This window comes from Apus apus, chromosome 23 (assembly GCF_020740795.1).
Source record: "Apus apus isolate bApuApu2 chromosome 23, bApuApu2.pri.cur, whole genome shotgun sequence".
Lineage (NCBI taxonomy): Eukaryota > Metazoa > Chordata > Aves > Apodiformes > Apodidae > Apus > Apus apus.
The window spans coordinates 5,018,957-5,033,846 of record NC_067304.1 but is presented as its reverse complement, the minus strand read 5'-3'; the positions used below and the strand labels follow the sequence as shown (position 1 = coordinate 5,033,846).

Here is a 14,890-nt window from a genome sequence, read left to right as displayed (position 1 = left end):
TTCACCTTCACTTTCTCTTTCTTGGATAATAGATTCCCAAATCTGTCAGTGATATCTTAACACAAGGAAGCTGGAGGTTTTGTGTCCAAATATATATAGAGAGAGAAAGAGAGGATGAAGGGGGAGAGCGGAAAGGAGACGTCAGAGCCATTATCTGCAGCTCCAAAATGGTCCTTTTATCAGCTCTGGGACAAGAAGTCTCAGCACAGCACACCCAGGCCTTAGAGCCAGCACCAGGGCTGCTTGGACAGGGCTCATGCCCATTTCTAGGAAATGAAATAGGATTAAAGAGCCAGAAACAGGAATATTCATGTTACACACTTATACCTTTGAACACCACACCCCAGTGTTACAAGAGCTGCTCCCATGGAACAAGCCCTGCTCCCATCCAGCTGCTGGGCACAAGCCCTGGGGACCTGGAGCATCCCAGCAGGATGGGCTAGAATCATGGAATCACCAAGGCTGGAAAAGATCCTCAAGTCCAGCCTATGACCAACACCACCACACAGGCCAGACCATGGCACTACATGTCACATCCAGCCTTTCCTTGAACACCTCCAGGGATGGTGCTTCCACCGCTTCCCTGGGCAGTCCATTCCAATGTCATTCCATGTCCATTTCAATGGCTCCTCCACCACATCCCAGCACACGACAGGACTAACTCCATGGCAGCCAGGCACAGCCTTTGTGACAATTAACCTTGACTTCAGCAGACATATGCATTAACTGGGGGAAAAAAAAAAATGGATAAAAACAAAAATCAATTTTTAAGATTATTCTGTGCATTTAGGACAGTGTTAAATGCCAAAGGAGGAGGCAGCATATTGTCCAGGTTCATTAAAATCAATGCTACTAATTATGCATGGTGCTGGGGATCCTAAGAGCAGGTTTGATGTGGAGGCTTAAAAATACATTTTTCCCCCCCAACAAAAGGGCATTCATCTAAAAATAAAGAGTAACTGTGAGAATGCAGAAGTAACCTTACACAGCACCTTTTCATCTTCTCATTATATCTGAAGCTTTCCTTTTTAGCCACATTTAAATTTACAAGAAGCAAGCAATGAAAAGAAAAAAATACAACACAAAAACGCAGAGTCTAAGCACAAAAGATTTGATGGGGTGTGAGGAGAGGAGGGGGGTCAAAAGAACAGGAAACCCAAGTTGACGGGAAACCCAAGTGACATTTGGTTTTTAATGAATGACTTAAAACCCCAATATTGCTCGTCAGGAAACGGGGAGAGGAAACTGAGCCGTGTTTTGAGAGTATAAATGAGGGGCTCCATCAAGGTGAAGGCTGCAGATCTGCCTTTTTGCCCCTCCCGGGAAAGTGAGGCAAGGCGAGCAGCCCCGTGTCACAGGATGTCACCCAGCCCAGCCCTGCTCCTGCTGCTGCTCTTGGCCACCAGCCCGCCCGTCCGCGCCGGCTCCCCCGTGCCCACCTGCCTCCACTTCTCCGAGCTCCTGCCTGCAAAGCTCAAAGAGCTGAGGATCAAGTTTGAGGAAATTAAGGATTATTTTGTAAGTATAACCCTGCTAGTCTCTCCTCCTTCTTGTTTTGCTTCGATTTTTTTTGGTTTTTTTTGCAAACTACAGTGATTTGGAGGAGCTTCCTTCCCCGCAGAAATGATTTGGTCGCATCTCGTGCTACAGGCTGAGCAAGAGCAGCTCAGTTTCATTGCTTGCTGAGAGACAGCAGGGGAGGGTTTTCTTCCTAGTTTGTTACAAAGAACTCAAAGAGATTTCATAACTAAACTTTGTGAACCTTTCTAGCCAGATTTCGCCCAAAATGTTGCAGACCAAATTATCCACTGAATCAATAGGAAGGAAACTGTCCCTTCTTCAGGGCAGTGAAGCCCAGCCTTGCTGAAGTCAACACCAGTTAAAAAGGGAAACCTACAGACTTTTTCTTTGAAAGTACCACAAAAGCCTGAACTTGGTGTTTTATGGCTGGAGCAAAGCTGCAGTGACCAGCAATGCTGCAGTGCCTGTAGAAGGTCCCTGCTTCACACTGCAGGGAACAGCAGCACGAGATGCACCCAGAGCATGTGTCGTGGCATCGGTACCGATAGAGATGGCTGGTCACATCTGTGTTACTATTTTTGTTAGTGTCAGTGAGTTTCAGCAATAAAACAAGGTAAGATTAAATTTCAGGCTAATGTCATGGCTTGTATTCATTGTCAAATGAGCACAGCCAATTGAGATTCAAAGCTTGCTGCAAATCTCCCAGGTCACATTGGGAAGGAACGGTTTTAGCCTCTCAGGAAAGCTTTGGTACCTTGGTGCTGTGGGGTGATGCTTTGGGTGCTGTCAGCCCACCCTGCTGCAGTTCTCTGGTTTCCCAGAGCTGATGGTGCAACGGAGGCACCACAAGAACAAATACCCACTGCAGATTCCTTTACGCCCTGGGCTGGAGACACAGAGATAACAAAAATGTGAGGATTAACCACAGGCAGGCAGGCTGGGTTGGTCTCTCCCTTCCAGGGGCTGCCATGGCCTGGACACCCATGGAAAGAGTGGGGTGGTTTGCATCAGCACCCTGGCACCAACACCCTCTGCAGCTGAAGGGAGCAGGAGGAGTCTCACACTCAGAAAATCAATGTCACTGAAGTATGAGGTTTCATTATCTCACTGTCTTGACCTGGCAGTGTTTGCACTGCAAGAAAATAGACCAAGGAGCGGGTGACTCTGGCACCTGGTGTCACTGTGCTATGCACCCAGGGTGCTGGGTGCTCCCTGCCTTCACCTCAGCCAGACCATAAATGCAGACAAGGAAACAATAATTTGGGAGGGCAGAGGGAAACCCAGCTGGAAGTGCCAGGTACAGCTCACGTTTTGCCTCCTTCCACAGCAATCCAAGGATGACGAACTCAGCATCCAGTTGCTCAGCTCCGAACTGCTGGAGGAGTTTAAGGTAAGACTCATAACTCTCATCTAAGTCCCTTACCCCTCATCCTTCAAGCAGTGTTTTGTAAGAAAGGAAGCAGATCATGTTGGGGCATTTCCTAATGTCACACAAAGCCAGCTCTGTGGCCAGGCAGTGACACATGTGTGTGTGCCAGGACTGACGTGTGGCTCCCCCCCGGCAGCCGCAGCCAGCGGTGCCAACACACCACGAGTGCTCTGCCCACAACCCTCTCTGGGTTTTAAGCCCCCCCACCCTGCAGGTGGGTGCTGGTGGCCTCCCCCAACACCGTTACTCCCTCTCACCTCAGGGGAGCTTTGGCTGCCAGTCGGTGTCGGAGATGATGCGGTTCTACATGGAGGAGGTGCTGCCCAGCGCCATGAAGACCAGCACGTCCCACCAGCAGAGCATGGGCGACCTGGGCAACCTTCTGCTGAGCCTGAAGGCGAGCATGAGGCGCTGTGTGAGTGGGGCTCAGCATCACGGGGGGGGGATGAAATCCATGCTCCATCCAGGGAGGGCCAGTCCCAGGGCAGCAGGAGGGTGAGGAGCAGGTGCTGGGTCTGCCCTGGAGCACAGACATCAGGATGGTGCAGAGGAGCTGGGCTGTGGGCAGGCTGACACCGCCAAGGATGGGGTTTCTCCTACCCCCAGCTCTCTTACCTCTGAAATAAGGATGCTCCATTCAGGAGCACAATTTATTTGCAGCCTATCCCACCCAACAGAGTCTCTGGCTGAAGGGATAAAGGGAGGGAGGGCAGAGGGTCCCTTACCTGGCTGCTGAAACAACGTGGCTCTGCAACAACTCCTGAAAAAGCGCCTGGATCCCATCACTGCTGAGTCAGACCAAGGGCCCCGGGTGGTGCCGTGCTTGTCCCACCAGTGCACGGTGCCAAGCAGCTGCAGTGGCTGCCCCCGAGAGCCCCACGTGGGGAAGGGGGAGGTGGGGAGAGGCAGTGATGAGGGGCAGGAGGAGGCCAGAGCTGCTGTTGTGTGCCCTGGGAAGGAAACTCTGGTGGTTTGAGCCGTTGCTCTTGTCCCTTTGCAGCACAGATTCTTCACGTGTGAGAAGAGGAGCAAAACAGTCAAGCACATCAAGGAGACATTTGATAAGGTAAGGTCTCCGCTCACGTGGTCATGCTGAGGTTGCGAGGAACCTGCCATCCCCAGGGTGGCAGAGGGCTTTATGGCTTCAGCTTAGGACAGAGAACACAATACAAGAAACTCCTTAATTATTTAAATACCTAAGGGAGAGAAAGCCAGAGGGTGATCCTTGAAGGAGCAGTGGGTGGGTTCTCCAGCAGAGAAGCTGAAAATCTTGGTGGAAGGAGAATATTTCTAGCAATTGTGCATCCCATGTATCATCACCTTCAGACTTAAAGGGATTTGGCTTTCACCTGCAGATGAACGAGAACGGGATCTACAAAGCCATGGGAGAGTTTGACATTTTTATCAACTACATTGAGGAGTACTTGCTGATGAAGAGAAAGAAGTGAAAATGCCCCCAGCTCTGTCTCTTTCACACCCAGTCCTGCTGTTTTTTTCAGAAATCACTTTAGGCTGTAAGAACACACCAGAAATTAAGTTATCTTAGGGTCAAAGTCGAGAATTACAGGTTAATAACTTCGGGTTTAATATTGTATTTGAAAGTGTTGGGTTTTAACAACTGAATTTGATATTTATTACTTCTGATACCTCAGTGTTTATGTTTACAATGTGTTTTGAAGAGAAGTGTGATGAGCTTGTAAAATATTATTTATTGTTCTGTATTTTAATACTGTTTATGTGCTCTTTTGTTCATAGCCTCAAACCAGCCTTCTTCTACAGAGCAGATAATAAGCAGAGCTCTTCCTGAGTGCAGTTTTACTGAGGAGGAGCAATTCCAGCTCCGAGTTCAGTGAAGTTTAATTTTAAGCAAACGAGCACTCTCCCCAGGTTCTATCCCTCTATTTATTTATGCAAATGTTTTTTATGCATAACCATGTAACTGCCTCTGGTCCTGGAATTAGGCACTGAAATCCTCAGCCTTGCTCTGAGCAAAATCACCATAAATGTCACCAAGGGCTTTTTTTTCTCCTGTGGTTGGGAAGCAATGAGGAGAAAAAAGAGTCCTGTGAGCAAGGTGTGATAGTGCCACAGCCATAGATCAGTTCACCCCAGCTCCAGACTTCAGCCTAGATATTAGTCCAGATTAAAGAAAAACACAACAGTAGGAATGAAATGTTTGGTTCTAATAGAACTTGACTTCAATGTTGCTAACAAAAAGACTTCCAGAGCTGCTGGGTTGGTCACTCTGCACTTCTGAAGGTTAATGTTACTATTTTCCAGTCTTTGATTGGGTTTTACTCACCGGTAGTTTGTTGTTTTCTTTTTCTTGTAGAAGTTAGAAGATATTTAATTGACCACCATTTTAAGGTGGGTTGGGTAATTTGCATTCAAATTCCTAGAGCTGCAGCCAGCACCGACAGCACCGGGGGTTGTTGCCTCTAACCCTGCACAGGAGGAGCCTTGGGGAGGGGCTGCAGCCAGGGCAGCCTCAGTGCCCACAGACCTGCTGGTTTTTGGGCTCCTTCCCCCTCAACCCACTCTCCTGCCCCCGGGAATGCTACAGGACACTGAGCCAGAGGAAAATGCCACAACCCAGAGGCATTTCTTCTAATATTTAGAAGTATCCAGGGCACCAGCATGATGAAACACTGTCAGTTTGCTGCTGGCTTTGTAAGTTACCACTGAAGAGAGGCTGTTTATACTTGATTCATTCCATTTGTATGTCTGTGGTGACAGAAGGGCATTCCTGCTGGCAGCCTGCCCCACGGGAGCTGCTTATCCCAGAGCAAGGGCAGCCCCAAAGCAGGAATGCTGCTCTGTGGGCTGCTCCTTCTGCTGGAAGCGTGCGGGTGGCATCAGCTCAAGGGCAGCACCGGAGCCAAGTGCTGTAAAATTTAAATTCAGCTTCTTACCAGATCAAATTAAGCTCCTGTTGAGCCAACTCTGTACTCTTTTTTTCTTCCACCAAATGCATTGACTTCAGTGTTGCAGGAGAAGTGAGGATGGCTCCAAGCCCGGGGGGGCTGTGCTGGGTGGGGGGACACCAGTCCTTGGCCACAGCTTCTGTCAACTCATGAACTTTTTCATGTTTATCTGTGTGAAAACTTTGACTTTTGCTAATAAAGACTTCCTAAATTATAAAGCCTCTGTTCTGTTCTCCCAAGCTGTTAACAGGGCTGTAAATCAGCCCCAGTACGGAGCTGTGCCCAGTCACGGTGCTGGGGGAGAGCCCAGCAGGCACAGAGCCCAGCAAGGAGGAGCACTGAGGATGTGCTGCATGCAGGAATGGCCAGGGAAGTGAGAACACCCCAGGTCCTCACACTGAAATGCAAATATATGACACAATTTTCTGAAACAAAATACCTGCCAGTGATTTCTTACAGGAGAGACAAGCTGGCCCCAAGGTACTCCCTGAGTCACTTCAGCCTCTTCAACTCCAGCAAGTTTCAGCCGTGACCCTTTTCAGAGCAGCATTTGCAATTAAATAATTGGTTACGTGCCTGAATGTCATCAATAATCATCAGGGCTGTAACAATCCTGTGCCTCCCTTCCCTTGATTTACAGGAGGGAGCCTGTAAATCCCTGCTGCCTTCCTCTAACAGCCGAGTTGTTTAACTTCACATTTGTTCTCAGTCCAAATGAGGCCTCGATCCTACATCAGATAGCAGACAGTAGCTAAAAACTAGACTAATATATTAACAGAACTGCTGTTTCCTTGGGCTGGAGATTCTTTATCTGTGCACATGGATCTCCGTGCACTAATCAACCCAGAATTGAACCAATGCAACCATTCCCAAACTGCAGCTCCCACCACCAACCCTGGGCAGCTGCTGGGGGTACCCACCTGGCCATGTTTCTGCTTCACTTTGGAGCCTCCTTGGCTGTCGCTGTGCTGAGCCCTTTCCTCACAGGTCCTGCAGACTCCTGGGCTTCATTGGCACCAGGGGTTTCTTTTCTCGCTGTGTTAGAAACAAACCTTTTTTTCAGTTAATAGTGGTGGGTTTGGCAGTGGAAGCCAGTGGAGCTGGGTTAACAGTTGCACTTGATGATCTTGAAGGTATTTCCCAACCCAAATGATTTTATGGTTCGTTCATTTCTAAGTGCTTCTGTCCAGGCTTCAGCCTGGTGTTGGTCAATGGAACAACTGAATTTGTCCAGGAGATTTTTGGTGTTCTCAGTAGAACGTGCACTCGGGAGCCTCGAAGTTCACCCCAGGCTGATCTGGTCCACATGTTCTCCTGCCCCCTCTACACCTATTTTCATCTCTTTTGTATTACTTTTCTTCTAAGGGGAGGCAGGAAACAGCTCTCAGAGCCCATGTTGCCAGCTGGAGGCAGGAGTCTGAGGACCCTCGTGAGCAAAACCGGTGCCTGAGCTCTGCCCTGAGAGGAGAAAAGGGCAGCCAGCTCTGCTGAGGGGGGGTTTGCAGTAAAGCTCAGTCACTCTGGTTAAAGTAACCACAGGAAGGAAGCCGATGGGATGCCTCTTGCTTTATGGAGAAGGCAGGTTCCCAGTTACCTGATGCTGCAGGAGTCTTTTGATTCGGAAGAACACAGAGGCAGAGCAAGTCAGCAATCTGGAGGGGATGGCTGCCTGCTCGTGGGGACTTGGGCACAGAGAGGAGCTGGGCACGGCACGGAGATGCAGCCCCACTCCTCTGAAACTGGATTAGGAGCTCAAGAGACTGAGAAAAAGTGCTGCAGGGCTCTCAACCCAGGAAACAACTTCAGTTAAGGGAGGGAGAAGCAAGAGCCAGGGGACATTTAAATCACCATGGAAGCCATATGCAAAGTCTGTGCCATTTGTCACCAAAACACGGAGTTGTTTACTTCGTGACACAGCTCTGGTGAGCAAAAGCAGATGTATCATCTCCAAGAAGATTTAGGAAGGGTGCTCTGGAAATCCCAGCAGAAGCCATCTGGGCAGCCAAAGGTGGCATCTACCATGGAGAAATGACATTTCCAGCCAAGGAGCAATCACCATGATTCATTTCTGGCCATGTCCTCGAGAAACTTTTTTCCCGTTGCCAGGCCAGTGCTGGCTGCAACAACCCCCCTCTGCCAGGACACCCTGCTTTAAAAAAAGGGGGAAAAAAACCCCAAAGGGTAGTCTGCAGAGCTGAGACACCCAAGGCACCATTACAAGTCATCCATTTAACTCATGACATGTTTCTTAAACCAGAATTGAGACAACAGCATCCCCCAGCATCTCACCGGGCTGTGCTCTGACCTGACACCCTCCACGTCCAAACATCGACCAACACGTGCTCCAAACACCAGTGTCTGGGGGAGAAAAAACAACCACAAAGCTTATTTTACTATGATATCTTGATGCTATCACAGCATGAGCTCTGTGCACACTATTAAAGCTGGTTGGGGCAGAACGGGCTGAGCTGGAGCTCTGGGCTGGCCCTGGGTGAGGTGCAGGATGGGACCCCAACACAGGATCCCCTCTGCAAAGCAAACAGGACAGTGCTCCCCAGGCACCTCTGCTGTCTGCAACCTTCAGCTTCTCCTGCACCCCAAAAGCTGCTGTGTGCCCCGTGCATTGCATTGTCACCCATAGTGCTGATGTAGTTCCTGCCCATCCCAGTGTCACTGGTGTTACAGGAACAGCACACGACTGTCACAGCAGCTGGTGGCGGTGGTTTTCTGGGTTTTTATCCCACAGAAACAAGTGGTTTCCTTGCTGGGTATTTTCTTCCTGAGAGCTCAGCCTGCTGCCTGATCTCAACCCCAATGCCTGGGAGCCTGAGTCACTCCCCTGCCTGGCTCAGCAGTGCTGAGCTTCTCACAGGGCTAAACGTTGTCTCCACTGGGCAATGCTTGTGCTGCAGAGATACCTGTCTGGTGTGGCTGCATATGGCAAAAAAAAAAGTGAAAAATAATGAATTAAATACTAGAGGAAACTAACTGGAGATTTGATCTAAATACAAAGGAGAAGGATTACCAGACCTTCATTTCCCAAGGGGCCATTGCAGAGCATCACCATCAGAAACAAACCCATGGGGGATGACACGGCCAATCCAGCCCGTGACAATGCAGCCAACACTATGTCAAAGTCCTAAACCTGCCCCCAGCATCCCCCACCAGCCAGTGCTACCAGTGCTGCTGCCTTCAGACAGCCAAGGACCCTTGCCTGGTTTCCCTTTTCCTCTTTGGAAGGCCAGTTGGTGCTCACTCGACAGAAGCTCCGTCCATGGTTGAAGCCACATGTTCCCCACAGCCCACGGCAGGGCAGGGAGCCCCGGGAGGGCTCCGTGCACAGGACGAGGGGACAAGGACAAGCCACCATGGCCAGCAAAGTCCAGGCTTGCCCAACCCTGCCCATGCAGGCAGGGGCTTTGGTGGTGAAACCGGCGGAGCTGCGGCAGGTGAATCCCGGCGGCACCGCAGCGATGTCCCTCTGCTGGCAGGGTGGCTTTTGCCCAGGGCTGCAGTGCAGGCAACTCGCTCACTCCTTCCACTTTTTCCTCCCCCTCCCCTCTCCATTGAAGAGAATCCCAGCTCGTGGGAAGATGCACTACCCAGCCAGAGAAAACAGGGTGCATGCAGGGTTTGCACGGGGAAGAAGTCAGTGGTTTCACAAGCGCTTTGGGTCAATTCCTGCAAGTTTTGGGCAAGCACAGACACACACACACAGGCACCAAGAGCTCCCGAAGTGCCTGAGCATCAGCTGCTCCCCAGAACATGAGCAAGTTTCACTTCAAATACGGAACATGCCAAAAGCATGAGAGCATCTGCTGCCCAAAGGAGCCCTGTCTTCTGCTTTTTCTTTTTTTCTCTTTAGAACCTTTCCTGACAGCCATAAGCACCCTGGTACTGGACCAAACCTACTTGCTGTGAAGAATGCAATTCAACTTCTTAGTCGTCTCCTGTTGGCCAACACAGGGAGGACAGAGAAGCTGATCCCAGCAGAGCCAGTGGCACCATCCCTGAACTCAGGACAGACAAAGATGTCTCCTCTCACAGGCTGGGTGTGAGGAACAAAACCCCACATGCCTCTTTCTTGTAACAAGAAAAAAAGAGTGTCCTGCAACATGTAAGATGAGCACTTTCTTTGGGCCCTTCAGCTTTTAGTGGTATGAGGGACCTTAAGCACTAAACAGGCAAAACACAACAAGCAAGCTCAGTTTTATCTATTTTTAAATTGTAAAAGCTTTCAGAACTTTCCTGATTTCAGTTGTGGTTACAGTTAATGCTTGTTATTTCATTTTAACTGCCTGTATCACTCAGCCCCAGGCAGCTCATGCCTCTCCCTGCCCTAGATTTTAGCAGCACGTGACTGAAATCGGGGCTTTTGTCACAAAAGAGGCCAGGTGGAGTGGTGAAAGCAGGGCTTGTCACCCGAGGGGACCAGAGCCCTGCTGCACAGGCTGCACAGTCCTATCTCGGCTGCACCCAGCTGGCAAGAGCCTGACTAATCCCAGGATGGGAGGACTGGGATCACTAGAGCTGGAAGTAGGATCCTGATGGTGCCCTGATGCCATTTCCACACTGTTGTGCTTGGAAGCCCAGGTTCTGGGAAGGGCTCATCTCCATCCCCCAGGATTAGTGCCCTGTGGACCTGCTGGGGCATGGCTGGAGGGCAGGACACCAGCCCTGAGCATCCCTTGGAGCCCAGGAACCTGGCACATCCCACCCCTCCCTGTGGGGCTCCACTCTCAGTATTCCAGCAAGTGAAATCTCAGCCTGACACGTGTTATCCCTGCTCAGCCTTACCCAGAAGGCGTCTCACAGCAAGAGGCATCTGGGGACAGGGGGGCTTCACCCCTCGGGGGTGACACACAAGGGGTCCCCTGCTCTCAGCATTGCCAGCAGCCTTTTGGGTCTGGTGAGGGTGGCAAGCTCCTCCCACAGGAAGGAGGAGCAGCTTTGCCTTTCCTGGTTGGAAAAGGTGCTGCAAAGGTCAAGAGCAGGATTCCCATGAGCCTGTTCTGACCTAATAGGGCAATTTCTGGAGAGCTCTTTACTGTTAGTGAAAAGCACTTTGTGTTCCTGGGCACTGCACTTTCACAGCTGGGTTTAAACCATCAGCCTCTCCTTTTACAGCCAGCTCCAGCAAGCCCCCAGCACATCCCTCTCACCCCAGCTCCAAGCGAGCCTCATGCTAACAGGTCTAACAGCTCCTCTACTAATCTGGTGGTTTTCAGCATTAAGCAGTTTAGCTTCATCCCAAGCCCCACAGCAGGAAATCCTGACAACCCTCTGATGCATAAGATCCCAATTCCTAGAGAAACACAACCATCACTGATTTTTCACCAGAAAAAAAGTTGCTTTTCTACCTGGTGCAGCTGACCATCAGCTGGGGGACAAACCAGCCCATGACAGAAAAGCAACCTAAGTCAAAGCCCACTTGGCCACAGAGGACTGCAGTTCACTTCCACCAGATTTAGAGCAGACCTTCAAGTACTGATAAGTCTTTGCATAGAAAAAGATCTACTCTCAGTTATAGTCCTTGTCATTAGAAACCTAGAGGCACAAGCAAATCAGCCACAACGCATAACTGCTTATCTCGTCTTGATTGCACAATGTGCCTTCCTGCCCTCCCATCCACACCAGCCCCGAGGACAGTTTGTCCTTCTGGGGTTGCCCAGGGTTGACCAACACCATGGAGTGCAGCAAACAGCCACTGCAGCTGTATCTGGAGGGGGGAGAGATACAGGGCTGGCACTTCCCTGGTCCTTGCCTATCCCCTTGCAAGAGCAGCAGCTACTTCTTGCATCAACAGGCGAGGAACCAGACCTTCGTGATTCATCTCTCAGGTAGCAGCAAACACTGGTGATCTCCCTGGAGCAGAGCCAGACTTTTGATCGAAACCAATCTCCTCAATAGTGAGAAATATGTATTTTTTTCCTTAGCAGGAAGTTTGCTACTAAAAATAAGAAGATGGGGTGAGGAAAGAGGGTTTATTTTCCTACTAGCTACTAAAAATTAAAAATGTGGTGAATCTCTCACATATTCCTTCAGAGTCAGCAGGTCACACGTACAGTCCCTTGATCATGAGCGAAGTGTGGAGCAACAATGTCATAGCACACGTGTACATGGATTACTTGGTGGACAAGGGTGCCCTTTGCAGTGACATCTCTCCAAAGCTGAGGACAAACAAGCCCAAGGGAGATGGCAGAACAGTCTTTGGAGGAGGACAGTACAAGCAGACGCTGGGGGGGGTCCAGCTGGGGGTCCTGTTTCTGGGAAGAAGCAAGAGGGATGTCCAAGGAGCCTGCTGCTGCCAAGAGTAGGGACACTGAGGCACACCACGGGTGAAGCTGAGCTGGCTGGTCCCTTGTGCTAGGCTGGGGGACACACATAGACCTGCACTGCCAAGGCACTGGGGCACGCCAGGGCAGCCTCTGGTTGTCATTGTCACCCTAAAGCACAGTCATCACGAAGCTCCAGACGGTGGGTGTAGGACTTTACTGACTCCACTCCTGGTTTCCAGTTAGGCTTGAAACATTTTCAAAAAGAATTAGAAGAGAGACTCTCACATGCTTATCTTGTTCTCCTTTATCTTGGTGGCTCATCTAGTTGAAGTCAACCATCTATGTCTGCTTTCCAGCAAAGTGCAGGTCAAGATGAACTGGGTGACATCAATACAGGCACACAGGGATGGCAGAGCTGTCCTTTACCAGCTGGAGCTACTGAGGAGGAAACTAAGACCATCACAAATTCAGCTCCAGACAATTTCTTCCTCTTTCCAAGTAACTTGTAGTTGCAGAGCATCTCCACTGCAAAAAGCAGGACAAGAAAAAAGTCTTACGGAAATCTCCAGCCTCCCCCTGGCAGCAGGGGCTGTAAAACCCCAGCTGGTAAAGAGGGCTGAGGGACCTGGAGATACTGTCCTTAAACAACAAAAGGGGCAGTACTTGGCTGGCTCAGAAAGTAACATGGAATCCATCCATACCAGAAGGCTTAGAACCCAACCCTGCAGTAAAGCACTGGAGAGCCCAGAATAATGGTGTTGTGAGTATGGGGAGTTGGGAGGGGAGCATGAACACCTCTGGGGGGCTGCTCACAAATCCAAATCCCCTTCAGTGGTCCCAGCCCCTCCCAGAGCATCCCCATGCTGCCCCTGCCCCACAACTCTATTCCCACTGCAGCTGACAGGGCAGCAGAGCCGTGGTCACCACCTCCCACGTGTCCCACATCCCAGGGCCTTATTCAAAGATTTTCTATCCTGGCTCCTCTTCAGGTATTTTTCCAGGCATGATGCACAGCCTGGGGCTCGTCTCCCTCGGACTGAGCTGGATTCCTTCATGCTTCTCTTTCCATCTTCACCTGATACCAGGAAGCAAACAGCCCCACGATTGCCCCAGCTGGCAGCTGCCCTCTCCTCTCTTCTCTAGCCTGTTTGTTTACAGACTTTATGAACAAATCTGTCTAAAAATTTTGCTTTCAAACCTGAAGCAACACAATATTGCCCTGCGTGAGTAAGTCTGTTCTCACCCGACGCCCACACTGACCCAACTATTCCTTTTAGTAGCAACAGCTTCACAGAAAACAGCCTTCTGCTGTCATCGCCCTAGACAGACACTCTGAAAGCAGTGACAGAAAGAAAGAGTCTGAGGTGCTGGGGCCAGAGCATGGCCCCTCCAACAAGAGATTGCTGCTGGGGAGGGAGAAGCAGTAGGTGGAGGTGGGGACCATGCCTGCCCCTTCCTCTCCCAGAGCTGGGAGCAGGGACACGCAGGAGAGACCTGCTCTCCACTGCTGCAGTGCTAATGCCAAAATGCTCTTCTGGCCCCAAACACAGAGAGAAGACTTTTTCAAGCCACAGATCTTCCCCCTGGAGTTGAGATTTGTGTCAGTAAGCCCTGTGATTTCCAGAACAGCTTCTCGGTAGCAAAGAAAACCCAGAGCTCAGCCCTCCGCCCCACAAGACAACGTCAGGGTTTTATCACTACCATGACATTTGTTTAGAAAATCTTTTTCTTTTTTTCCAAAACGTTGAACCTCTGCAAGCCCGTCAGCACTAACAGAGGCTGCAGGCTGAGCCCCTGGAAAAACCTGCCTGTGCTTCACACCTCTGGGTGCTGCACATATTTGTACCATCCACGTTTCCGCTCAGGTCGGTGCAGCCACCCGGCCTGCTGGGGCTGAGGGATGAGCTCACTGCTCTGGAACCCGGCAGCTAAAGAAATGACTCCTCCCTTCCTGGCTTTTGCAAATGGGATTGGAGGAGGTTGCTTGAAGCTCCTCTCCTAGTCCCTCTCCAGCTCCCATCTGGGATGTGTCTTTGCTCCTTCCCGCCCTGCCGGGCGGCAGCAGCACATCTTGGAGCAGCCCTGGTACCTCTCAGGAGCAGGACGGATGGTCCTGAGCCTCCCCACTCAACTGCCACTCGTCCAATGCCACCGCAGCTCACACCCTGGCATTGAAACACTTTCTTAAGTAAAAGCAGCACCACACCCCCTCCAGCCCAAGATGGGAGTTGGGTTTTGAGGTGTCATGCCAGCCCCTCAGGCACACAGACCCCACAGCTCCAGTTTATCTCACCTCTGTCACACCTGCAGGGGTGCTCAGAGATAACACCCAGCTGGATCATAGCCCCAGCCTCTATCTGCAACTCAGCATCATTTACACCTTGAAAAACAGCCTGAGTCAATCCCCCACCTTCTGGACAGGGGGGAAACATCCAGAGACACACAGGTCCAGGGTCCATCAGCCACAGAGCCAGACACAGCACTGTCTGAGCAGGACCAGGCTGCTCTGCCAGAAAACCCCCCACAGGCCTTGTTCTGGTCCGTCCTCCCTGCAGAACACTGGGTCCACTACCACGGGCACAGCATAAAAATCTCAGGAACAAAGCATCAGAAGTGACAGGAGATGCTCAGAGCACCAGAGGTAAAAAGATGCTTAGGGTGAGGGGTCCTGCAGGGCTGGGGCCACCACTGCACCCCACATCCCACTGATCACATGGGCCAACCTGCCCTCACCCCAG

At 50.7% G+C, this 14,890-nt stretch overlaps 1 protein-coding gene across 1 annotated transcript; it reads left to right on the top strand.

Moving 5' to 3' along the window:
* The first annotated feature begins 1,359 nt into the window (after positions 1-1,359).
* Positions 1,360-4,398, top strand: IL10 (interleukin 10). The gene is made up of 5 exons (XM_051639330.1): positions 1,360-1,518; positions 2,849-2,911; positions 3,213-3,365; positions 3,951-4,016; positions 4,306-4,398. The coding sequence occupies exons 1-5, from the start codon at positions 1,360-1,362 to the stop codon at positions 4,396-4,398; spliced, it is 534 nt and encodes a 177-aa protein (XP_051495290.1).
* Positions 4,399-14,890: the final 10,492 nt, after the last annotated feature.